Consider the following 25,641-nt stretch of genomic DNA (forward strand, 5'->3'; position numbering starts at 1 on the left):
AATCGGATAATTATTCCAAATCAAAATTCAAATATATTCAAAGATCCTATCTCAAAACTTGCCAACAAAATTTATATATAAAAAGGTACGTCGTCAAGACAATTTGGTGTTTCAGAAACAATATTTTCACATGCTGGATAAGGTATGCAACCTTGGTCTCACAAAGCATTGGAAAATAATCAACACATAAAACAATACACCAAGACGTGCATAGCTCGACCGACATACAAATGTAAAACAATACACCAAGACGTGCAACTAAGAAGTCTACATTTCAAATTCTCTACACCTATTGTACTCAATCTTCATTGTCGGCACTATGACTAAATATATAATATGAAAGTAGTTATAGAACCAACTTCAATTTCCCATGCAGGTAAATAGATTATTATATGGTACCCTCACACCACCCTGCCTCGACAAGGGAATAAAGTTCAGTGACATTTACAAAAAATATTTAATGAATTACTGGGAAAATTTGTTACAAATAGAGTCAATAAGAAAAGATGAGCTGGACCCTGTAGAAGAGTATGTAAACAACAAGCATGTAACAACTTTCACTAAACACAGTTGCCAAGAACATAATCACAACTCACTTGGTCAACCAGTAGATGAAGATCAGAAATGTGCATATGGACGCAACAAGAGAGAGTATGATTGTGTCCATTGACTTTTTTCTCTTTATTGCTGCAAGGATATGATTTACCTGAACCATCATTGGAATTAAATCAGTGAAATGGATTCATCTTTTGAATACCAGATAACAAGAATTGGGTCAGTTGCAGATATGGCAATTAGATTGAAAGTAAAAGTATCAATATCAATAACTCTGTAAAAGAATTTGCAGCTATAGTATTAGGTCCAATTCTTAGATTCTATCAACGAGAGACCATTATCCCAAAATGTTTTACCCCTTGCAATTACCCTAGAAAATTAATTGTGTTGAAAACTATTATGTCGCCAAAGAAAAATAGAAAAAGAGCAACAATAATTACTTACCGATGGAAGGCGACTGCTAACATTACTAAGCTTTGAGTTGATGCCACCAAAGGTCGATCGCTGAAAGACAAGTGCACCTAGGGTTGCTTGAGCTTGTGAAATCACATTATCCATCTGTAAGACCAAAAGTTCAGAAAAAAAGTTAAAACTCAGACGCTGGATGAACATGTAAATAATAACTAATACAGAAAACATGAAAATAAATGACAGGTAACAGAACATGATAACTTACACAACTTTCTCATTCCTACGGTAACTAAGACGGTAACAACGTTGACAAACCAAAAATGAAACTCGGTGAAAGGTATCCATAAACCAAACCTTCAAGTAGAATATAATGGAATTGTTGTCCATACAAATGATTATGATGGGTAAAGATACCTGTCCTGTGCTACGGCCAATAGTTGCATGCTCTTTTAGAAGAGTTTGTTCTGCAGTTCCCAAACCATCTTCCAATTCAAGTCTTGAACGATCAAACTCCCTGAAGTCATCTAAAAGTGAAGCATGTTCTTGCTTGGCTCGGAGGCTGGAGCGAAGACGATAAAACTCCTGCACTAAATCAACAAAACTTGGTCTTACATTCCATGCACAACAAACTTCTAGCAAGACAATGAAAACCAAAAACATCACGAGAAAAAGAAGGAACTTGCGGAAGCTAAGTCTAGGTTCTTAGCTTGTTACTTAATATAGAATAATTATACACCAGATCTCACAAAGAAGTCTAAAGAGTTCCAATAGTTACCCTCATACTCATCACTCCTCACATTCAACAATATCAATATCAATAATTAAAGGGGAAGGAGATTCTCGCTCAGGGAAGATGAGAGCTTGCGGTGTTGTACCAAAGTTAAATTTCTAGTTTTCAAATTAATTGCATCTATTGAAAATAGGACTTGGATACTGTCACCCTGTGACCTAGAAAGTGAATTTTTAAAACATACATCTGTTTTTAGTGTTTTAAAATTCTAAATCTGCTACCAATCACATTTTCCACAACGGTGAAGGGCTCAGATCCAACTCTTATACATTAAATCCCCTGTGCATAAATTCATGTTCTTGAATCAGCTACGAAACTCCCTAAAGTTTTGTTCCAATACCACCATTACGAAAATGCCAACTAACCAAAACCATGAGTTTATTGTTGTGTAATTGTGCACAAGGAAATTCTTCAAAACTTACAGGTTATCTAAAAGAATGACCAGCATTTCATTCCTTTCCAATCTGGAAAAATTAACATAGCTACTACACAAAAATTTTAAAGACAAAGTACCTGCGTAAGATCTTGAAGAATTTCTTGATGTCTAGTCAAGGTATGGGAAACCATTTCGGAACCACCTGATGAGACCCAAGCTTGCATCTGTGAATTCACTTGTTGTAGCTGCTTTAACAGACGTTCTATCCCAGATTCAACATCACTATCAGCAGTCTCAACATTCGTAGAACCCTTTGTTGAAACCAGTTTTCGAAAAGAATTCATCTGCTCATCCAACTGAGCTTCAAGTTTCCTTGCCTGTAGGAAACATAAGAAACATTACCATTACCATTACCAAAAAAAAAAAAAAACAACAACAACAAATTAAATAGCAGAAATGAGAAAAAGCTCAATTTCTCATACATACAAAAGAAAAAAAGATATAAAATTGACAAGGCAGAACAATGTAGTCCAGTCCAAGTTCATTGCAAAATCCTCGAGCATCAAGAAATTATCTTCATTATAAATTAATCAATTTTACAATCTCATTACAAACAACGAAAATTTGAATATATATATATATATATATATATATATATGTATGAAGGTTAGAGGAAGATTATGGTATAGACCCGGACTCCCAATTGTTTAACAACGCTTATATATCTGAATAACATTTCTGTACAAAGAAGCGTAAAACAACTATACCAAGAATAACAATCCAGAGATTTAACGACTTCAACAGTATAATCAAAACAAGAACGGGACCAAATTCACATCTCACATTCCAAAATCCCAATTCTCCAAATTCAAAACTAAAAAGCTATAGATCAGGAGTTAAAAGTCAAACCATCGATCATTCATAATTCCTCGAATCACACACAACAAGAAACGGAATTCACAGTTATCCAAACGACAAGATTCAAGGTTACCGACAATCAGAAATAAAGCCAAAAACAAAACCGAATCGAAAAAAAATAAGGGCAACAAGGCAAATAGAATTAAACAACCAAAAAGAAACAAGAATTAATAAAAGAATTCAAACCTGTTTGCGAAGGGCATCCCACGAGCTAGGAATCTCCATGGATATGGACATCAATTATTGATGAAAAAAAAAAAAAACAGGGGTCAAAATTTGCGAATCGAATCCTCTCTTCTCAAATCTATCCAATTCCTCCGCCTCTTCCTTAAGGATTGGTGAAAAATTTTAGCTTTAGAGGACGAAGAAATGGGTTCGCTAAGAGACGAGACAGATCGTCTGCAAAAATCAACCGGTGAGAGTCCTTGACGAAGCAAAAATAAATTCAATTTTGCGTAAGCTTTAATCAAGGAAAAAAAAAACAAAAAAAGAAAAGAAAATTGAGATCGTCTACGCCGTTCTCATTTTAAACATCGATATTAATTGGCTATCCGGTGAGTTCTATCTAATGAATATGTAAACGGCTTAAAACTTTTTTTCGTTTTTGACTTTTATCTTTAAGAAACGTCGTCGTCAAAGGTGGTTGCTAGTTCGACGTCACGTGCGTGGGTTTTCTACTTGAGCTGGGCTAACTTTTTATGGGCTTTGTCTAGGCCCATTTCTTTCAAGTGAAACAAATATATGGGCCTTTCACGTGCTTGGTCTTTGGTTCCTTCTATTACGATTGGGTAATCGATTATCGTCGGGTTTAGTTGCAAATGTAGTAATTATATTTAAAATATTAGCATATATAGCAGTATTTTTGAAAATTTATAAATATAGCAAAATTTGTTTAAGTCTATAGATGATAAATGCATATTAAATATAAATCATACTGAAAATATTGATCTATTACTGATAAACCATAAGAGTCTATTAGTAGCCATGTTTGTAATTTTTCAAAAAGGTTGCAATACACTTAATTTTTATTCCTAAAATTGTTATCTATTATAGTTATTCTATCCCTTATTGGTATCGTTGAAGGTTCTTCAACGAGGTCTCAAGGGTTCATTCTTGAGTAATTAAAATAGATAACAATTTTAGCGATAATAATAAAGTATATAACAATGCTTTTAAAAAATACAAATATAGCAAAATCTATCAACGATAAAGATGGTATCAAAGTGGAACCTCTAATAGTAAGGTGTAGTTCAAAGAAGAACCAAGCGAAAATCGATGGCCATATAATACCCTTTGTTGAGTAAATGATATGAACAAAACCAATATCACATCAGAATAAGAAGGGTCATGAGGTCATGAAAAGTATGGTTAAGGAATGCTTAAGAGAATTGAAAACTTCTATCTATAGGGATAAAACACTTCTTCATTTTTATTTTAGCTCAATCATAGTAACTCTAAATTTAAGCACGTGGAATTCCTAAAAAAACTAACCCTGACAAAAACATGCTAAAAAGATAAGTTATAATTAAAAAAGTAGTTCTATCGGATATCCATATTATAAAATGTATAAATATGGAAAATAAATGGAATCATGAATCATATGTCCCAAACATTATTTTTCTAAAACAATGAATGATTTTAAATACACAATAATATTAAATATGATATTTTAAAAGAAATCTACTCAATTATTAAAGCAACTCCATAAAATAGTTTTCCAAGAATGTATTGCAAAAAACTTCACCCACCAACTCTTTGAAACTACTTTAATGTGTCCATTAATATATGTTCTGGTCAAAAAAACTACTTTAAATCATAAAAGTACTTTGCCTATTATTATAACCCTTTCAAATACAATCGAAATAATTCATAACATTCATACTTAAAATCTAATAGCTTAATCCACTATGTACGATACGTAAAATGTTTACTATCAAACATAAACATTCTTGTTCTAACATAAAATCATATGATAATTTATAGGACCTTCTTTTGATACTCGTTTTTTACTTAAAGTGTTTTAAATTGTTTGGAGCTCATCACTTTCTTAAACATTTCAAAGAGGTGTAACAACTACTCTTTTAATGCTTTTGCCAAAATCCCAATAACTTCATCTGCCTCTCGATCGCAATCGACACCATTATTGTACACCAAAAATATAAAAAATAGAAATTATATTTTCAAAAAAAATCAATTGCACATAAATTCTTTTCATCAAAACTATTTAAATACATTGAAAAAGTTTATAATAACCTCTTTTTTTTATTTAAACACTTGAAAATGTGTTCTACCTAAATTAATACTAATTCTAAAATATTTCAAAAAAATACTAAATTAATACTAATAGTTTATCGAACCACAAATTGATACTAAAACAATTCAAAAAAGTACTTAACGACTAATACTAATAATCCATCAAACCTTAAATTAATACTAAAAAGTTCAAAAGCATATTTAATACTAAAAGCATTCAACCAATAGTAATTAAGTTAATTTAATATGATCCACTTAATCATATATTAATACTAAAGTATTCAATATAAATACTAAACTACTACGTACTAATAAGTAACAATCGAACATATAATTCAACGTTTTCAACCTAAAAAAATTAAACAAGGATGAACTTCTTCAATTAGTTTTTTTTCTTCTTTTTCTCAAAGATATCTATTTGTTTTATTAGAACAATAAAATTAATCAATTGAAAAGATGAAGGGAAGATTGTACTTCCTCGTTCTCTTATTGAGACGAAGATGGTTGCATGGACGAGCTATAATTTTACTAATGATGAAGGAAACTTTTCGAATAGTTGGTTAAGTCGTCACGTTAATTAATCATACTTGAACTAAATTCTTTTTGACGAAATCTTGCATTTGATTTGCATGTACACGATAGTGATTTAAATATTGTGACTTGTTACAATTTCTTTTCACTACCTAAATTTAGTGAGAGACTACTTTTAGTTGTAGCAAAAGTTTTATGAACGAGAGTTGACTTACTTCTTCTTGAGTTATAATAGTACGGGTATACATATGATAATTGACTTAGAATTTTTTTTTTCTCTTCCTTTTTTTTGAATTTGGATTGTTCGAATCACATGTAATTGTAGACGTATTACCGAATTTAATTTTAGTTCAGTTTGTGATTCTTAGTGATGATTAATGGCTAATAATTAATTATATTTATTCTTTTAAAGAGTAATTATAATATTTTTTTATTATCGATACTGATGTTAATAATTATAACGTAGTGCCAACACATTATTATTCTTAAAACTTACTTTTAGTTTTGTAGTCTAAAGACTTGAATCAAAAGCTATATTGTAAGTTTAAGTTAACCCTAAAAACATCTTTTTAGTCATTTCAAACTTTATGCTTTGCTTGTTTCCTCCAAAAAGGAAAAAGAAAATCACTTTGAGCCAAATTATACTTTGCAAAGTGATTCTTATTCTACATGCAAGTCAACAAAACCAAGCTAAGCTTCCCCTTTAATTTTATATATGTCTTTGCAAAGTCCTATTTGGAAAAGATAGTATATGAAAGAATAATATTTTAGTTGCCAAATTTGAATAGTAATTAATTAAAATTTGAAAGTGGGTTGGAGAATTACTAATAAATATCAATCACATCCGTTATCGTTATAAATTCTTATTTTATTATAAAGAGAACTAATTAAGTATACACATGACATGAATATAATACCAAAATATTAATTAAATTGATGAGTCGAAATTAAATTCAATCTAAATATATATTGATATACTAGAGTTATGATCTCATCACGTTGGTTTGAAAGATTTGAATTCGAAAAGATATCAAAAGAAATTGAGCATTATTTTTTATTAGATAGGAGTTGCTCAAATTCAATGGTTTTATGATCATATTGGTGTGTCATTAATTAAATTCACCAAATAAGCATCTCTTAAAAAGAATCATAATTTTGGTTGGATTTGCTTTATCATATTTGAATTAGTGAACCACTTTAATTAACACATCAATTGAACAAGTTAAAAGTGGACAAAGAAAATCTTACACAAAGATTTTGGGAAGAAAAATTAAGAAACCCTAAATTTAAAAATTTTAATTAAAAAGAAGAAACCAACAAAAAGGAAGTCATGTGTACATTTGGACTTTCAATCCAATTGGATATAAGCCAAAAAGAGAGAGAGATGAAATCTATAAGTGCATTCTTACCCAATAGCATCTTCTTTCTTTTCAATCTTTTTAGTTCTAAGACATTTCATTAACACAAACAATGATCAAACATATATAACTTCTATTAATTCATGTGAAAACATACAAGTTTCTTTCTACTTAATTAATTCTCTTTCTTTCTTATTTTTCTTTTAGAAAAGATAATGATAAAAAAATATTATCTTCGACATTAAATTATTATTATTATTTTAACCAATTTTAAATCTTGAATGACTAAATTTAAGATCTTCTGAAAGTGAATAGAATAATTAAAATTGGACAATAAAAAGTTCAAAGATTTAAAATTAAACAAATTTTAATTTTAAAATTAAAATTGAGTCTTTTCAAAAATAGAAAAGTTGACATTATTTATCTTCATAGAACAAAATCAAACAAAATTTATTATACTTATCTTTCTATGAAAGATAAATATTTTGTCAAATTTCCTATTTTTGACAAATTTTTTTTTTTAAAAAATGGTATTTTAGCAAAAAAAAATAATGAGTTTAATAGTTCTAATACTATGAGTGTGAGAATGAAACGTATTTTTGCTATCTTTTGTAAACTATTTTTTTATTGAAAATGCAATAACTAAATTTGAACATTTAAAAATATATGAAATAAAAATTGAACAAATTTGAAAAATGAGAAAATTTGATTTTTTTTTTTTTCTTTTTGTATATACTAATAGTAAAAGAATCAAATTAGAACATTTTGATTTGTTTTTAAATTTACAAATATAAAAATAAAAAAAAAATATTATCGTAAATAGAAAACAATTAAAAAATATTTACAAAATATAGCAAAATTTTAAATTTTTCATTCCTATCAATACTACCCTTTATTAATAACAGAATTTGAGAATTTGAGAATTTGAAATTTTGTTATATTTTCTAAACATATTTTGATTATATATTTTAAAATATCCAAAATAGTCTTTAAGAACTTAGCTCAATTGACATCTGTAAAGGTTTTAAATCTTTCACCCTAACGTACATCAAAAAAGATTGTCCCAGATAAAAATACATCGGTTAAACTTTCAAGTTTTCATTAATAAACGATCCTATTCACTAGCAAATGTTGAATTATTTTCCAATAAAACCCAACCATTTATAAAAACATGCATGATACACAATTACACAAATAAATATATATGTTTCAAACAATTAATGCAACTCACTTACACAACATGTCACATCGTATCGTCTCCTATCTACTTTTGCAAATCTCATTGTAACAAAACACCAAAATTGACTATATCAAGTAATATAATATAATATAAGTGTAGGTTGAGGATCTAAAAGATTTGTACATCAAATTTTTCAATATTAAAAAACAATCAAATTTAATTTAATTTCTGTTAATTAACCTAGAAAAGTGGTGTGAATTTGATTTTATTGGCATAATTCAATACTTCATTGATTTGTCTAACAATACATTTATAAATTAAATAAAGGAAAGTTACTATTTTAGTTTACTTTACTTAATTATTCTATTTTATTTCATATGTTAGATATAATTTTTTAAATTTACTCTCCAAATAAAAGTTATTTTTTACCAAAATTGGATCAATAATGACAAACTTTTAGGCAATAAAATACAACAGTAAATGTGTTTTCTTAAAACACTTTTTGAAAAGAAAAATCAACGATAAACTAATATGTACACAATATAGTAGACCTAAAATTTCACGTGTGTAAAAAAGTAAAGAACTAATACTTTTGCAATTTCTAGCATCAGAAAATGGAGTGTCGAGGTTCTAAGATATTTATCTAAAACAGTACCATTGATCAATTGGGTCCAAAAAAAGACATATTGTTACAAAAGTGAAATAATCAAGATGTAATACGTGAATGTGTATTATTTTTGTCATAGTTTTAAAAGAAAAATATAAATTAAATTGCTTATGAAATAGTAACCAAACAAGTGAGATATTTATTCAAAATTATTATCACACGTGTTTAATGTACCTATTATAAAAGCGAAATGACGAAAACAATATAATATACATATTTATACTTTTTTTTATTCGAGTTAAATATCGAACGAGAGCAGCGAGTAGGGATGTTCATCCCAAATTTGCATCAAACAAATTTTGAAACACTAGTTCAAGAGGGAACATAATGAGAAGAAATATGTGATGTACTGTATGTTTTTTGTTTTTGTGGTGTTTAGTGTGGGACACCCACCAAAGAAAATGAAGAACCCTAATAAAAGAGAGAATTTAATATCATTTTAATTAATTTTAATTCTTCTCTTTCTATTTGATATCAATTTGTCAATCCAATTGTCGGCCATTTGTCACCTCTCTATAAGAAAGAATAAGGACAAACCACATTGCTATTCACACGTGGGAAGGTCCCATTGGGGCTTCTGATCACTTAATGCTTTACTTTGGGTCTCATTAGGGTTTTTTTTTTCCCATTTGGACATTTTCTTCAATTGAAGTGACTAAGAAGTGGGAGTTTTCGATTTCTTTTTCTCTATTGAGAGTTTTGTTGCGTACAAAATAACTTTCTGTTTGGAATGGATAGAATCAAATGTGAACATTGAAATCAGAATCTCTTTTTCTCTGTTCTCTCTTGGAATCTTCCTCCATACTAAAAGTTTATATAAATGTTTCTTAGGTGGGTTTTGTACTAAAAGCCATTGTTCAATCAAACTATAAAGTAGAAATAGAAGCAATATAGGACCAAGGAAATAACAATAGAACCAAAATGGAATTGATTTTTTTGTCGAAATGGACTCGAGTGAATGCCTTTAAGACAAGCAAGTATGATGTAGTCATGTCACATGGGAGAATCGTGGAACGTTCTTCAGGTGTCGAATTCGAATTCTAAATCTTGGTCCAAATTCTGAGCCTAAAGCATTACATGTTGCACGCTCAATCCTCCATCGATCACAATTTATCAAGTGGTAAGTTTTCTAAAAAAACTGTATATTCTTAATTAAATTTCTTATATGGTGTAATTGTGAGTTGTAAACAATGTTGGAACTCACACGTGCATCCGAATATTATTCGCGTAAAAATAAAAAAAAATAAAAAAACTTTTTGAGTTAAAAAGGTTGAGTAACCCAATAAAATAATGCAAATTATTGTAAATAATACAAAACTTAAAATGTTGTTGTTGTTCTTTTAGCTAATATCTAGTTTGGTGAAATCACTTTCTTCTGAAAAATAGTTGATAGATACATTTGAAATAAAATTCTACATAATATGATTCTTTTTCTATTATATATTTCATATAAAAACAATTGGAGAGACAAAAGAAATTAATCAGAGAGTAATAAAACTTTAATTAGTGAGATTTTCTTCTAGTGATCCTAAGACCAACGTGTGAATTAGTCATTACTATGACACAATATTTAGATTAGCATATACATATATATTAGATTAGCATAATTAGCATATATGAAATATATACGAACATATATATATATATATATACATATATATATATATATATATATATATATATATATATATATATATATATATATATATATATATATATATATATATATATATATATATATATCTCAAAGGTGTATGTTAGTATGTACCAATGACTAATTAAGATATTTGTAGTTTGAATCTCTCACCATGGAGTCAAATAGGAAAAGAATCATCATAAAAAAAATTTTACAAATTTTTAATCAAATTAGTTTTGAAATTTTTTTAAAATTGGAATAGAAATTGTTGTTCTTATCCATTAAGTAGATCTTTGACCGTAATAGATCGGTATAGACAATTATCTATATCTATTTATACCTTTATCTTGATATATTACAAATAGATAATGATATTTTGTTATATTTATAGATATTTTTAAAATTTTTGTCATTTAAAATAACTTCCCGAAGTCAAATCTCTTAATTATTTTTAATTCAACTAAAACAAGAAACAAACCAAAAACAATGGATAATTGGTTCAAATCAAAATTATTAGTGTCTATTTAAAATTTTGCTACATTTATAAATACCTACATACACAGATTTCTATATACAAAAAGAATAGACAACAAAAGAGAATAGAAAATCATGATTTGATTACTTCTTCACCCTTAACATTTTGTTAAGATGAATGGAAAAAAAATAGATTATTTATATCCAAAGATTTGAAAAAAAAAATTTGAAAGATTACAAGAAATACAAAAGAGTTAAATATGAGATAAAGTAATGAGAATAATTAGAAAATGGAAGATTAAGGGAAGGGGAGGAATGAAGAACGAATTAGGATCAATTTAAATGACATAATTAATTTGAGAGAAAATTTTAAAATTTTAAAAGTTAACTCTATCTTGTTGAAGGTGAAAATGATCACAAACAATAAATCTATGTGAATGACAAAATTGTCGCTAATACAAGACTCAAAAAAAGCTATAATAAAAGATAAAATGTGACTAAAAAGTTTTTCACTTCCATCCTTTTATATATACTATAGATTCGATTCATTTTTTCCATATATGAAAACGTTTCTAAACCATTTCCAAATCATATACCTTTAAAACATACATTCTAAGATTCAAATTAATCATTCCTTTTCTTGAAGAAGAAGAAGAAGAAAATTAAAAAAATAGATATGGTAGGGTTTAGACAAATGAAAGGATGTGATATTATAAATAAGTTGATTGGAGGAATGAGTCCACTTGTGGATGCTTACCTAACCCTTTTCTAAAATTTGAGGAAAAGATAATACTCAACTTGGTGCAACCACAAAATGAAATTTTAATAATTGTAAGTGCTTAGTTTGAGTGGACAATAGATCGATGCATTATATATCTATGTATTTTGAATTGAAACTCATAAATAATTCTTCTATCTTCTCCCCAACTTACCCATCATTGTTTTAGGATTTTATGATTCCAAATTTCTACTCACTAAAAAGTCAATCTATACTATGAGATGTTCTAATCATACAACTAAAATAGTGCCCTCTCTAATTAATTAATATCACATAAATAAAGAAATTTAATTAGATATACATGTATAATAATAATAACCCAAAACCGTAAATATTTCGTTGATAATGTGACGTAGAGATATACCCTTTTGAAAATATTTACAAAATTACCATTTTGGTCGTCTCTATAGTAAAAGTATTATTATGATTTTAAAATTTTATTGTCTGATTTATTTGCTTTTCTCTTATTAATCGTTTGGAGTTATTGCATACCAATGGTCATAATCGACATTTAACAAATAACATAAATAACAAAAATCAAGAAGATGCATAACTCTCGCACGGCCAAAAGTGGAAACCTATGATCAAAATCGACCTAGAAAAAGGGGGTTGGCCTAGGCCTATCCTAGACCAACATGTCGAGATTAAGCCTTACCAAAACCATTGTATGTTCTAGTCCAAGAGATCATCTTAGGTCATTACATTATTTAAATTTTATATATATATATATATATATATATATATATATATATATATATAAATCTAGGTCACTATATTTTGTCATTATATTATAATTGATCATAACAATATGTGAATTTATTTTTATTTTAGAAAACTTAGGAATGAGGTGGTTAGACTTAGATGAAATATTATTTTTAAATAAAAAGTTTCCAAAATTAAATTTTAATTTTAAAATAATATATATATATATATATATATATATATATATATATATATATATATATATATATGAATACACATATAAAAGTGATTGTAAATGACAAATTTATTGAAAATATTTCAAAAATTTTAAATAGGGTTATTACTACGTACTGATCAAAGTCCACCAGATATCAATGATATTTAAAGTCACTTGTAGAAGTCTAACAAAGTTTATGTTAAAACATGAAATTTTGTTAACATTTTGGTTTGTTTTGTTATTTGTTTATATATACATAATTTTGTATTAAGATAGGGAGACATATCCCAATCTAAGTATGTTAATAAATTAAACAACATGACTTGCTCTAGCCACCATACCAAGCTACGCTACAATCAAGCTGTATAATTAAGAATACTTTGGTCTCTTTCTTTTTTTCTTTTTTTTTTTCTTTTTTACTATTTATTATTAAAAATAATTAATTATTTACTATTTAGCCTCTATTCCTAAGTAACATTAAATTCTTCATGCAATTTTTTTTTTTTTTTTGATTCTCGAGTTTGGAAGAATATTCGTGTTCTACTGATAGAATTTTCAAAATATAACTTATTTAGTTCTTGAGTTTCTAAAAATAGATGTATTTGATATTTCAGACTTTATAAGTTGGTGTAAATAATTTAAGTTGAAAATAGTAAACACTATCAAAACTTGTGTATCCATCAAATAATCTCGTCTTCCCGTTTTTTTTAGTTTCATATTTATTGAAGAATTTCGTCTTCTCCTCTATCTCTAGTTTTCAAAATAATGTAGATAGAAAGAGTGAATTTATAAATAAATAAAAAAACGTTTTTGATTTAAAGTGTCATATAATTATAAATACAAAATTACTTCAAGGATCTCTTAAGCTTATTTTTAAAAAGTCATGAACTAAGGATTTGTTTCTTGATCATTTCATTCTTTTTGTTTGGTTTTAAAAAATTAATTAGTCAAAGTTTCTTCTCATTTCTTCTCATTTTTGCTAAGTAAAATGGTTTGAATTATTTTGTTGAATACCAAGAGCAAGAACGAGTTTTAAATACTACTATTTTTGTTTTTAAACTTTTTGCTTAGATTTTTAGACCATTAACAAAATATAGATAACAAATAAAGGAATTTCGAGACAAAAGTAGATGTCTATAAACTTTAATTTTAAAAAACAAATTATTGACAAACGAGACCTACAAAGTATATTTTGAAAACTTAGGGCTTAAAAACACACTTTTTCAAAATTTCATCGACTAAGAAGTTATGCTTTTGGAATTTAAAAACCACGTCTATTTTTCAAAACCTAAAAAACTAAAAGGGTCATTTCTCGATTTTTTTTTCTTAATAATCGCAAATTACTATTTGAGAATTAACCTACAATTAATTTAAAATAGTACAAATTTCAAAATTGGGACATTCAATTTCAAATTGAATCAAATTTCACATTTTCCTGCATATCATTCAATTTAAAATTTATTGAGCCATTTTTATGATGAATATTGTCTATATAAGTTTTTTAAAATAAAATAGTATATATATAAGTATAAATCCCTTGTGATATATTTTTGATTGATTGAGCAACTTAAATTGGTTTTTAAGTTTTTTTAATCATAAATGTAATTTATAAATCTGTATATTGTTATAGGGCTAATATCCAATCTCAATCAAAAAGAAAAAAAAAACTTGTTTGAATAAATAAAATTCAAATAGATAATCCCAATTATATTTAATTACAATGAAGATTTTGATTGATCAAACTATAATGAAAGTGAAAATTAATGATAACTTAAAAGAAATTGTGAATGGCTTCAACTTGTTATCTTGATTGATTAAGCCAACAAATTTGTCGATATATTTTGAGCTGATTTGATACACAATTAGAGGAAAAGTTCATAATTGATTATTATAAGCAAATAGAAATTAATGTTGATTACTTTCCAAAGGATAGATGAGAAATAATGGATGTGACATTAAATTTTTTTTAAAATAATGTTTGGACAATATTATATATATACATACATACTTCAAATTCTAGGAAACTAATAAAAGCACATCATAGTTTGAATTTCTTTTCTTATGAATTCATAAATTAAAATAATTTATTGGTTGAAACCTTAACATTTTTGAAACATAGAATAGGTTACGATAAACTTAGAACAAAATTGTATGGAACAAGAATATTTTATAAATTAACAAAGACTATAAAATAAGACGACATTTTAATTTTATATTTAGAAACAAAGTAAGAAAAGATGTAAAAGTTGAATGGGAAGTATCTCAACAATTCCATTGATTTTATGAGGGATTTTATGGACAGTTAAGTCATCTTTAGTAAAAACTACGGCACCGCTTATTCGGTATGGACATAAAATTAAGCATCTTTTTATTTTTTTTTAAATAAAAATTTGATGGAGAAAAGGATACTCAAATCTCATGATGCTGTTTGGTAAATTTTGTAAAAACAATAGCTTTTAAGGGGACAGAAAAAAAAGATTGATAGAGAAAAAAAAAAAAAGAAAGGAAAAAAGGGGAGGGGAAAGAGAAGCTTAACTCGGGTTTTGGTTTTCAAACTTTCGTAATGATTCTATTACGATATGTAGTTATTTATCTAATATGGCTAGTTGAGAAGGTTGAAATAGAAATTTTTATCCAAAATTTAGAAGGCTAAAATAATATTAAAAAGTTTTAGGAACCAAAATAAGATGAAAAAACAATAATCGTTTGAAGTTGAAAAGGACGAATGAATTTTTTTAAAGATAAATAAATAAAACAATAAAACTTTAGTTGTACAAAACAAACCCTACAGCTATTTATTTTAGAATATTAAGGTCCTACAGAGTGGACAATATATAGAAGTTGGGTATTGTTGTTTAAATTATTTGTATACAAAAGCAAGCACGGATACATACTTGACTAAATTAAATTCAATTATTTTCTCACAAAATTATTTGAACTATCAAATTATGAAAATTCTTCTTATATCTTCGTCAAAAGTAAAATGTATAAAGATTTAGATATGATAAAAAATTAAAATACGTAAAAATTAGAACTTGAAGTGCACCATAAATATTGCTATACTTAAACTTCGCTTACCTTTAACCAAAGGATGTTTTAACTAATTAATTCATATTTAGATTATCGATTACAAGTTCTCTATTAAGATTAACTTTTATGATGGAACCCTTGAAAACGTTTGATACATTGCATTTAATTATTAGAGTTAATGGACTATAATAGGTAGTGTTACAATGTTCCAAAGGCTACTAAATTTTGAATCAGAGACTGAATAAACACAAAAGGATGAATCATCTCGAAAGAGAAAAGAATAAATGGGGACAAAGAAGTGAATATGTGTGTGAAAACTCGATGAGTTTAAGAGGCGCCAAAAACAAAACACATCAGAAAGGCTCTTCTTCTCATTCGCTTGACTTCCTATATTAAGACCTTCTAACTGTAAAACAGTGCCATTTCTCTGCTATACATACGACAACAAACCACTTCACTTATTACCATATCAATAACCCCCTTCTATCTCTCTCTCTCTTCTTTCGATCTCTCTCCTCTATCATTTTTTTTTCTACTTCTTCCTCCTTCCATGGATTTTCCCATACCAGAACCATCTCCTTCTGAAACTTCAACAATCATCTCTGCTTCAGAGTCTTCTCCACCATGTCCAAGGGGAGATCGAACAACAGACCAAATCAACCCCAATTCTCACATGGGTTTGGATCTCTCCCTTTCCAATAATGATTTTGATCATGGGTCGAATCCAGAACTCAATTTAATCGACTGTTTCGATGCGAATTTAGCAACAGAACCTACAGATACAGAAACAGAGCCAAGGGTTTTCTCTTGCAACTATTGCCAAAGGAAATTCTACAGTTCTCAAGCTCTTGGGGGACACCAAAATGCTCATAAACGAGAGAGGACTTTAGCTAAGAGAACTCAAAGAGTTGGGTCTGGCTCTAATTTTGGGCTTGCTCATAGGTATTCGAGTTTGGCTTCTCTTCCTCTTCATGGGTCGTTTAATAGGTCGCTTGGAATTCAAGCTCATTCCATGGTTCATAAGCCTTCTCTTCATGTTTCTCCAATTGGGTCATCTGGAATTTATGGTCACAGTGGATGGTCAAGGCAGCCGCTCGATCAACATCCGGCGATTGGTCGGTTGATGCAAGGGAATTCCCACGTAGGAAGTCTTAGAGGCATTTCCTCGAACACTGGAGCTGCAAGGTTTGAGGGTGTGAAGAGATTCTCTCCGGTGGCAGTCACGGAGGCGTCACCGTCGCTGGGAGGGTTCTGGTGGGACGGCGGCGGCGGTGGGGGTGGTGGTGGTGGTGGTTTTAGTCATATGAAGATGAAGCCTAAACAAGATGAGTTGTTGAAGCTTGACTTGTCTCTTAAGCTCTAATCAGAAAGGGAACTTTCCTTCAATTATTTTTCTTCTTTTTCCATTTTTTGAAAATTTGATGCTTTCTGCTAAGATGGAAATTGATTTAGATCCTTCTTTTTTGTTTTTTTTTTTTTTCCTTTTTTTTTTCTTTTTTGTTTTTGTTTCCAATACTTGAGAAGATTGTCTCTGTAAATAATCCATTTTGGCAACATAAGAAGAACACAAAAGTAAACCTGTTTAAAAGAAATTCCCATTTATTACATGACAAAAAAAACTATACCTGTTAAAAATACTTTGGAATTTGAGAAAGTAATCCCCTTTCTCTCACTCCATTTTTTTGTCTGAAAAATAAAAAAAGTAGTGATAGATAGAGATGCAAGTCTCCACTAGTAAAAGTGACTAAACTTTAAGTGTAGGCATAGAGGAAATTTCTCATTCATGCTTTTATGACCGTTATAATTAAGATTGATTCCACACGCATACACTACGAGAAATGTGGGTGATTCTTCAATACTATGTCTATATTATTTATTGATTTCCAAATTCAATGGAAAAAAAATAAAAGTTTTTAATCCGGTTGAACTTCTGAGTTACGATATAGTTTTAAGAATAATTGAACTAATCAAAACTTTGATAAAAAAAAAAGGAGAATTCAGAATCAAACATGTAGGTATGCCATAATTCAAAATCCGTAATATTCTAGATACTAAAAACGACTCCTATTCTATTCCAGAAAGAGATGTTATGTTTTAAGTCAATAAAATAAGAAAGACCTTTATTTATATAATAAGATGACATCGTATTAGTCACGCAATAGATACGATTTGAAATGATAAGAGAAGGAAATCATGAATTAAAACCAGAATATAATTTAAAAAATTAAATTTCAGAGACAAACATAAAGTTGAGTAATAATTCAAGATCCAACATTATATTTTAGGCTTCTTGTCAATCAAATATGTTTGTGTGTGAGAGAGAAAGAAGATTCAAGAAATCCCCAATATGAAATTGTTGGATAAAGGGGTCCTAAATTTCAAAGACTAAACACTATGATGTGTGGTCCATGAAATGAGCACAAATTTGGATGCTTGTAGTTTTCATTTAATGAGACCACCATACAGTGACATATGAATATATATGTATGCAAATAGAATGGTGGATGACAACATTGTTGACCCACTTGCAGTTGAAAGTAATAGACCATCACATTAGAAGAAGATCAAAAAAAAAAACAAAAAAACAAAAAAGAAATGAAAAAAAAGAGGTAGGTGTAGATATAGCAAACCTTGTGAAAAAGTAATGAAGGCACATAATGACCCTCCCTCCTCCTCTCACACTCAGCTATTCCATCACCATCATCATTTTTCCCACATTATTAAATTGTGGGTAAATCTTCATTGTCTTGATTTCTGACCTACAGGATCTCCTAATAAGGCCAAACCAGTGGTGGGGTTCATCTCCCAAACAAATCATGTTCATATTAATCATATATCTAAACTATGATCATTAGTCATAATAATGGAACTAATTTCTCCTAGTATCAAGATGTAAAAGTAACAGAAATCCTGCTATTAAGACAATTGATGACAATAAAAATCTCTTACCTTATCATACATACCAGTACCACACAACCTTTATGAAAATGACTCACCAAACTTTGGGTTTTGGCCATCTGTTGTCTTTGCTACTTCAGCAGTTGGTATGTCCATTATTTGGGTTAGACTGCCCATTCTGCAACATTTGAAGAATCATAGCCTTTGATTTTCCACCTCAACTAAAGCCATAAGTAGTAATTTATCAGAGGTTGAGTAATGAATCAAGTTTCATCAAATCAAGTAATATGATAAATATTTACTGATATAAATTGAATCAGAGATAGGGTGCTAAAAGAAAATATGATTGAACTCCATATAATAATTCCTCAGATATATACCTAAAGTAGCCAGGGAATGTACCAAAAAACTGTGGATCTATGATCACATACCATCAGGTGAGAGTTTAAACCAATCACCTTCTTCCTCTCAGGATAACAAGTAATCATTAAAGAAGCTCTCCTCCAATACATTTAATTAGACTACTTTACTTTATGGGAAAAAGAAAGTATATAACATGAATAAAGCATCCTTTTCTCAGATATTCTACCCTCAAAATATCAAGTTAATGCTTTAATGTGTCAGAAGATCAAATCCAAAAAAATAAATCACCTGTTTGGTCCAACATATTGTTTGTATATCATCAATTTATGTTGAACTCAAGCTACAACTACAGTGAGTAGACCTGGGACAAGGTGGGGTTGAATTTGTTCTGACCTCGGGGTCTGCAATACAGCATGATGAGCAGTAAGACAACCACTTAGCTGCCCACTTGATGACAATGACTTGTTTTCTAGTTCAATCCCATTCCACATTTCCACTGCCAATGACTTGCATGAGTTCAGTGAGATTACAAGAGGAAAAAAGTCATTAAATGAAGTCCCACAGTGTGCGGATGTCTTCTAATAATCGGTGGATGAGTTTTTATACCTCCTAACAATTACTAAATATAAATTCGAGATACTTTTAGGATTTTCTCTTGCATCCAATGGTACAAAATTGTCAATCATGTTATGGCGGCCTCCTTGAATAATATCTGAGAGGGGAAAGAGAGGGAAGAATTGCTTTGTAGCTGGGTACATTTACATGACATAAACAGAAATTGAATGTTAATCCTGAAGTAATTAATTGTCATAACAAAATAGGCATGGATCCTTTACCTATTAACCATTTACATTGTTAATGATCAAAGATACAGCTTCACCATATATGATTATTAACAAAACCTGGAACCATTGGATTCTTGGCAGCAACATGGCTCACTCTCATTTCTCTAGCTTCACCAAAGGAAAATTACCATGCGCAGGATATGGCAGTAATATTAATTAAGAGGCGCTTTCCTCATCTCTTGTCATCTAGAGAGGATCCTTCACCTTGGTTATGATGCTTACTATCTTCTCGTGTTGTAGACTCACTAGCACAATCTTTGGGCAAAACTGGAGCGGGTACTATTTTTTGTCCACCAAGATGGTCATCCATAGACTTGGTTGGATCAATATTTACCCCATGTTTGGTTTTAACAGCATCTTCACCCTTTTCAGAGTTCTTTGTTATATTACCAGTCCCTGATTGTTTTCTGGATTCCACAGCAATTTCCTTCATGGTCTTCTCAAGTTTATCGAGTCTTGTTTTTACCTCCTGAAGCTCCGGGTTCATTTCATGAATTTTTTCAGCCTCTTCTAACTCTATTTGTTTTGCTTTCTCTTCTTCTTCTTTCTTCTTTTTCAGCTCCAGGTCCTGATATGGTGACTTTGGTTAAGAAAACCATTGAATAACTGAAAATCACAGATAAATATTGTTAAGGGGCCAGATCAAAGAACCAATGGAAAACGTAAGTATCCAAATTCCCATGGGTAGCATTGTTATCTTTCTTTGCCTCATTTTTAAAAATTATTCACATATATAATATATAGTTATTTTTCATTCCATTTTGTGCAGAAACAGATTCCTTGTGACCATTTTATAAACGATAGAAAAAGTAACACGAAGTCATGAGGCCTTTTGGAGTGGTTCCGGAATCAAATTCATGAGAGTCTCATGTCCAAAGTAGCGAAGTATTCGTTCTCCTTGTTCATTGAGGACCCCGTAGTTAGGAGTATTCCACTAAAAAAGCTTAATCTGTGGAATTAAGAGAGGTAAGTGGAAGGTTCACGTCGTGCTCATACAATACACTACTAATTATGATCTAGCAGACAAAATGATGATGCAGTCATTTCATCTCTTAAATTAGATTTATATCTAATTAAACAAAAAAAATGATATGACCTACTTCTAGGTTGTTTAACATCTAGAATTTCAAATGTTCGAAAGTTTGAAATATTTCATTTAACCTTCTAACTTGCTCCTTCTCTAAGACAATTCAAAACACCTAAACTCTGTCTTTTATCAACAAGTTATTTATTTATTTCTGTTAAAAAAAAAAAAAAGTGTTCTTTGCTTGCCATCTTATACAGACAGCATGACCACTCTGCAAACGTTAGACAGAGTACCTAGAATCCCGAGGATAACACTTATCAAATAGTTACTAGAGCTAACCTGTTACAGAAGTTAAGGCCGCTACATAGTGAACTAAACTAACTGAATGAGATCAACAAAGATATAAAGTTGAGAGTATTTGGCTTTCCAACTTTCCACATTCTCAAATTTATTCACTAGGAGTACCAGACGTTGTTACCAAAGGAATCTGTTGAAATTTCTAGCACTATATCACTCTTGAAACTACAAGTCTAATTTTAAGAAAACTACTAGTTACCATAATTCATAATCTAACACCAGAGTCTCAAAAAGTTGAACTTCAAAATTGAAGTATATGATGCGAAACATAAAGATAGAGACTACTAATCTTGATTTAGAAGACAGAATGATGATGCAGTCATTTCAACATTTGCATTGCTATCTAATTAAAAATTGCTAATCATGAAAACTTAAAACATGGTTTCAAAGCCATATTTGATATCCATCATCTATCTTTATATATTAATAATAATAATAATTTTTTGAGTTAGAAAACGTATACGGTAAGATAGTTTGTTCAAAGTGTTTAAAAAGACGCAGAAAATAAGACCAAAATTTTCTATTTTCATGTGCTTCTTTCTATTTTTAAATTAAAATTTCAATATATGATCCTTACCCTACTCTTGTAAACAAATTTAAATATATTCCATTTTCACATTCATAGAGATAAAAAAAAATGATTAAAAAGATTCTAGCAGTTTTTCTTCTTTTTTCTTTTTTAATTCAGAGACAATTGAACAAAAAATGATAACCTAATCTTTTTTTTTTTTTTTTTATGGGAGGGGGAGAGTTGGAAAATATTCCTATAACACACTAATACTTGACATAAAAACTTCTTAAAACATTTTTCCTTTTCACGAGAAAAGACCTCTTAAAGCTTAACACTTCATGAATTTCTTCAATGAGAAAAAATGAAAGGCATACAAAAAAATACTCCTAAAGTAGCCAAAGCTAAGATAAGTGCCTTATTGACCAATTACATTTTTATGACAAACCAAACTTTCAGTGAAAAGGTAAAATGAAGGGAATCAAAACAGTCCTACAAGAAGGCAACCCCTAGGGCCAACAAAAGGCACCCAAACAAAAACCTATATTATAGGTTGGGTAATTATAATGGGTGGCAATTTTAGGAATAATAACCAACAATATTGCAACATTTTAAAAGATGTACAAATATAACAAAGTTTATCAATGACATGCTTCTATTGCTTATAAACTTTTATGATCTATTAGTATAGACCAATAACCTAGTTGACAACTGTGAACTTTATATTGTGCAGAGCAATACATAAATGCTTTACGTGAAACAAATTAAAGCTGGTTACTTCAGTGATGAATTCTACTGAAATATCAGAATACAAGGAACGTAAACCAGAAAATGGAAGACAGACCAAGCTACGAAAACAGTATCAGGTGAAAATGTCAAATTATGAGATCAAAGGGCACAAATGACTTCAGAAAAGAATGACTAAAGAAAACATAAACCAGTAAACGCAGAATGCCAACTTAGGAAACTTTAAAATGAGGCCCTGAAATTTAGTTACCGCTTCCATCTTTCTCATTTCGTAACGAGCGTATTGGGCCACCAGATACACAGCTGTTTCAGGAAATGGGTGCATTTAAGCAAATGATTAAGACACATATAATGTCTCTAGCCTAACACAGAATTAATATAGAGAGAAACATAAAGGTACTCACCCAAAGACGGCATACAAACAAAGAAGAGTTGCACAAGATGGAAATCAAGCCTGAGAATGAAAGAAAGATGTTAAATACATATATGTTGGTAACAAGAAGATAAAATCAGCAGAAAAAAATGGATTTTGAACAAAATTTAATCCTAAAAGGACAAATCATCACACACGTCTTATAATTAAGCATTATAAACAAACAACACGATGCAACTACTATTGAAAATTCAAATTTTACTTATGTATTGAAATGTACACAAGCATACTCGATGCCCACATAATTCAATTACATACTACAGACGTGAACACAACATGTTTGATAAAATGCCCCAAATAACTTGAGGAACCAAAAGCCACTCAAAGTGTAGAACCGATCAAAACAGACATGAAAGAAGAAGATAGAGAATAGAAAGTGATACCCAAATTTCTTTTTCTTTGAAGGTTGAGTGAAGAGGATCTTGGAGGCGGTCATGAAGTCCAAGTTATCCAGCTGCTTGTACGCCTCGTGGTAGCTGCTCAGATCCGGATCAACCTTGTTGTCGCCATTGATCTTTCCGTTGTTGCTGCTCTTGTTGGTTTGAATGTGGGGTTTGGAGCAAAATGATCTGGTTTCCAATGGCTTCAATCGCTTTGAAAATGAACTCCAACTGGCTCTGGCGCGAAACATTGTCGAACACTGGCCGTGGGAAAAAGTCGAATGAATAATAATACATAGGTCATTGATTCTTATGGGCTCAGTCTTCATTTGCCAGGCCCATTAATGTGTCAATATTTAGGCCTCCGGCCCACCGTTTTTGTTGGGATCACTATCCGGTGGTCTTAATTTTTGGCTAATTTTTCATTTGTGTCTTAAAATATTTGTTATATTTATAATATCTTTTTTTTTTAAATTGTAAATATGGTAAAGTATGCGAAAATCTATCATATTACAAATATTGGTCTATCACCGATAAAGTCACAAGAGTCTATCAGCGATAGAAGTCTATCGCTAATAATAGACTTTGTTATATTTGCAACAACTAACCTTTGAATGTGCATGTGATCAAAGGTATCTGCATAGCATCAAAGTTGTCACATCGTGGTGTCTTCATTGATTGTTAAATTTGGTGTTGTGAGTATACAAAGTTGCTAGGGGTGAAATTGTGGTTAAAATGCTTGTGTTCTCTTTGATGTTTTACATGGAAGGGCAAGAGTTTAAGAACACTCATGTGTTTGACAACTTGTTCTTAAAAGTATAAATATACAAGTTTGTTTGGTTTATTACACGACAAAAGTATCTTTATTCCTGTCCAACTATTATTAAAAAAAACTATAAAATAAGATTAACTAATAATTTAAAATAATGGTCGTTGGAGTTGGTGGAGGTAATGTTAAAAGTAATGATAGAAGTGACAAAAAAGACATCAATGGTAATGAGAACTTAGTGCAACGTTACCGAGTTGATGAACATGACTATAAAATATCAACAACATACAAAATTAGATCTTCAGACACTAAATTGAAATTTCAAAACAACTCATATAGTTCTCATAAACCATTAGGATGGGGGAAGTTAGACCCATTCTAGCAGTGGACCAACTATAGTGACTACCTTATAATGGTAATCATTATATTCTTTCTCTTTTTCAATTAATTAAACTGCCTAATTTTAATCAACAATTATAAATACAATGCATTTTCCACTTTATGCTAACTTTTCATGGACATATATATACACACATCCATTGATAATCATATATAAGAAAGTACAATCTTTTGATAATTTAAAACTATGTTTACTTTTAATAAATTGTCCTTAACACGATAACATGCCATCGAATCAATTCCTTTTAATGATCACCAAAACATTTAAACATTGGTATTTTTTTATTATTATTATCTTAATTGATTAAGATTTCGAGGGACTTGGAGTGTAAATATGGGAAATTTTCGTTACTTTTGTACATTTTGAAGGAATTTCCATAAAATTTTGATTTTTTTTTTATTTAATTAGTTATGTTATGTTGTTCAAGATTTTTTATTTTATGGTTGATATTTAAATTTGAATTTGGAATAAATTTTGGAATATAACCAAATTTTAATTTAAGATAAGGTCGAGGTCTCATCCGTACTTTAATTTGTCTCGAGAATACACAAAATTTTGATTTAAAATTGAGAGAAAATGAAGGTCATATGTGTAAGTTAATTTAACTTGAAAATTATTTGGAGTGTGACTATGAGAAATTGGTCATTGTGTCAAGAATAAATAAACTTATCAAACTAAAAAGACGTATACAATCCAATTGATCTCGATGTGTCCATCCAAAACCACCATTATTTATAGCAAAACTCTTAAGGAGCATTAATATTTTGCTTTTAAAAAGATATCGTGGGAGGATGCGACCTCCGAATAGAAGTATGTTATTGACTAAGATTAATTTTAAATTGCTATTTGTTTTGTTAATTTTGGATTATCTTGGATTAAAATTTTAGAAAAAACAAAACAAAATGGTTGAATGAGATCAAAGTTATTTTAAAATGTACAAAATTCAATTGGAAAAAACTTTAATATATGATAGGAAAATGAAAAAGGGAAAAGAAAAAAAAAAAAAGAAAAAAAAGGCCAAAATGTGTTTAGTTCTTT

At 29.4% G+C, this 25,641-nt stretch overlaps 3 protein-coding genes across 3 annotated transcripts; 1 reads left to right on the forward strand and 2 right to left on the reverse strand.

The window, feature by feature from the left end:
• Positions 1-346: 346 nt before the first annotated feature.
• On the reverse strand, positions 347-3,637 carry LOC103494652 (Golgi SNAP receptor complex member 1-1). Its single transcript, XM_008455946.3, has 5 exons — positions 3,237-3,637; positions 2,270-2,509; positions 1,381-1,548; positions 1,000-1,113; positions 347-706 (listed from the first exon to the last, which is right to left on the reverse strand). Exons 1-5 carry the CDS (start codon positions 3,285-3,287, stop codon positions 593-595), a joined length of 687 nt encoding a protein of 228 aa, XP_008454168.2. The 5' UTR covers positions 3,288-3,637; the 3' UTR covers positions 347-592.
• Positions 3,638-16,054: 12,417 nt separating this feature from the next.
• LOC103494887 (zinc finger protein 3-like) lies at positions 16,055-17,481 on the forward strand. The gene has a single exon (XM_008456267.3). It carries the CDS (start codon positions 16,427-16,429, stop codon positions 17,237-17,239), a length of 813 nt encoding a protein of 270 aa, XP_008454489.2. The 5' UTR covers positions 16,055-16,426; the 3' UTR covers positions 17,240-17,481.
• A 2,434-nt stretch (positions 17,482-19,915) lies between these two features.
• On the reverse strand, positions 19,916-23,700 carry LOC103494654 (uncharacterized). Its single transcript, XM_008455947.3, has 4 exons — positions 23,438-23,700; positions 23,026-23,075; positions 22,872-22,924; positions 19,916-20,550 (listed from the first exon to the last, which is right to left on the reverse strand). Exons 1-4 carry the CDS (start codon positions 23,683-23,685, stop codon positions 20,155-20,157), a joined length of 747 nt encoding a protein of 248 aa, XP_008454169.2. The 5' UTR covers positions 23,686-23,700; the 3' UTR covers positions 19,916-20,154.
• Between the last annotated feature and the right edge of the window lie 1,941 nt (positions 23,701-25,641).

This window comes from Cucumis melo, chromosome 7 (assembly GCF_025177605.1).
Source record: "Cucumis melo cultivar AY chromosome 7, USDA_Cmelo_AY_1.0, whole genome shotgun sequence".
NCBI classification, from domain to species: Eukaryota; Viridiplantae; Streptophyta; class Magnoliopsida; order Cucurbitales; family Cucurbitaceae; genus Cucumis; species Cucumis melo.

What these genes read in the sequence shown, in the direction of transcription:
- LOC103494652 (XM_008455946.3), bottom strand. Translation starts at nt 3,287, where the DNA reads ATGTCCATATCCATGGAGATTCCTAGCTCGTGGGATGCCCTTCGCAAA. An exon ending in TTCTTCAAGATCTTACGCAG is followed by an intron (nt 1,549 to 2,269) that starts GTACTTTGTCTT and finishes GATTTAGTGCAG; the next exon opens with GAGTTTTATCGTCTTCGCTC. An exon ending in TTGGCCGTAGCACAGGACAG is followed by an intron (nt 1,114 to 1,380) that starts GTATCTTTACCC and finishes TTGGTCTTACAG; the next exon opens with ATGGATAATGTGATTTCACA.
- LOC103494887 (XM_008456267.3), top strand. Translation starts at nt 16,427, where the DNA reads ATGGATTTTCCCATACCAGAACCATCTCCTTCTGAAACTTCAACAATC.
- LOC103494654 (XM_008455947.3), bottom strand. Translation starts at nt 23,685, where the DNA reads ATGTTTCGCGCCAGAGCCAGTTGGAGTTCATTTTCAAAGCGATTGAAG. An exon ending in TCAAAGAAAAAGAAATTTGG is followed by an intron (nt 23,076 to 23,437) that starts GTATCACTTTCT and finishes TTTCATTCTCAG; the next exon opens with GCTTGATTTCCATCTTGTGC. An exon ending in AAATGAGAAAGATGGAAGCG is followed by an intron (nt 20,551 to 22,871) that starts GTAACTAAATTT and finishes TCACCATATCAG; the next exon opens with GACCTGGAGCTGAAAAAGAA.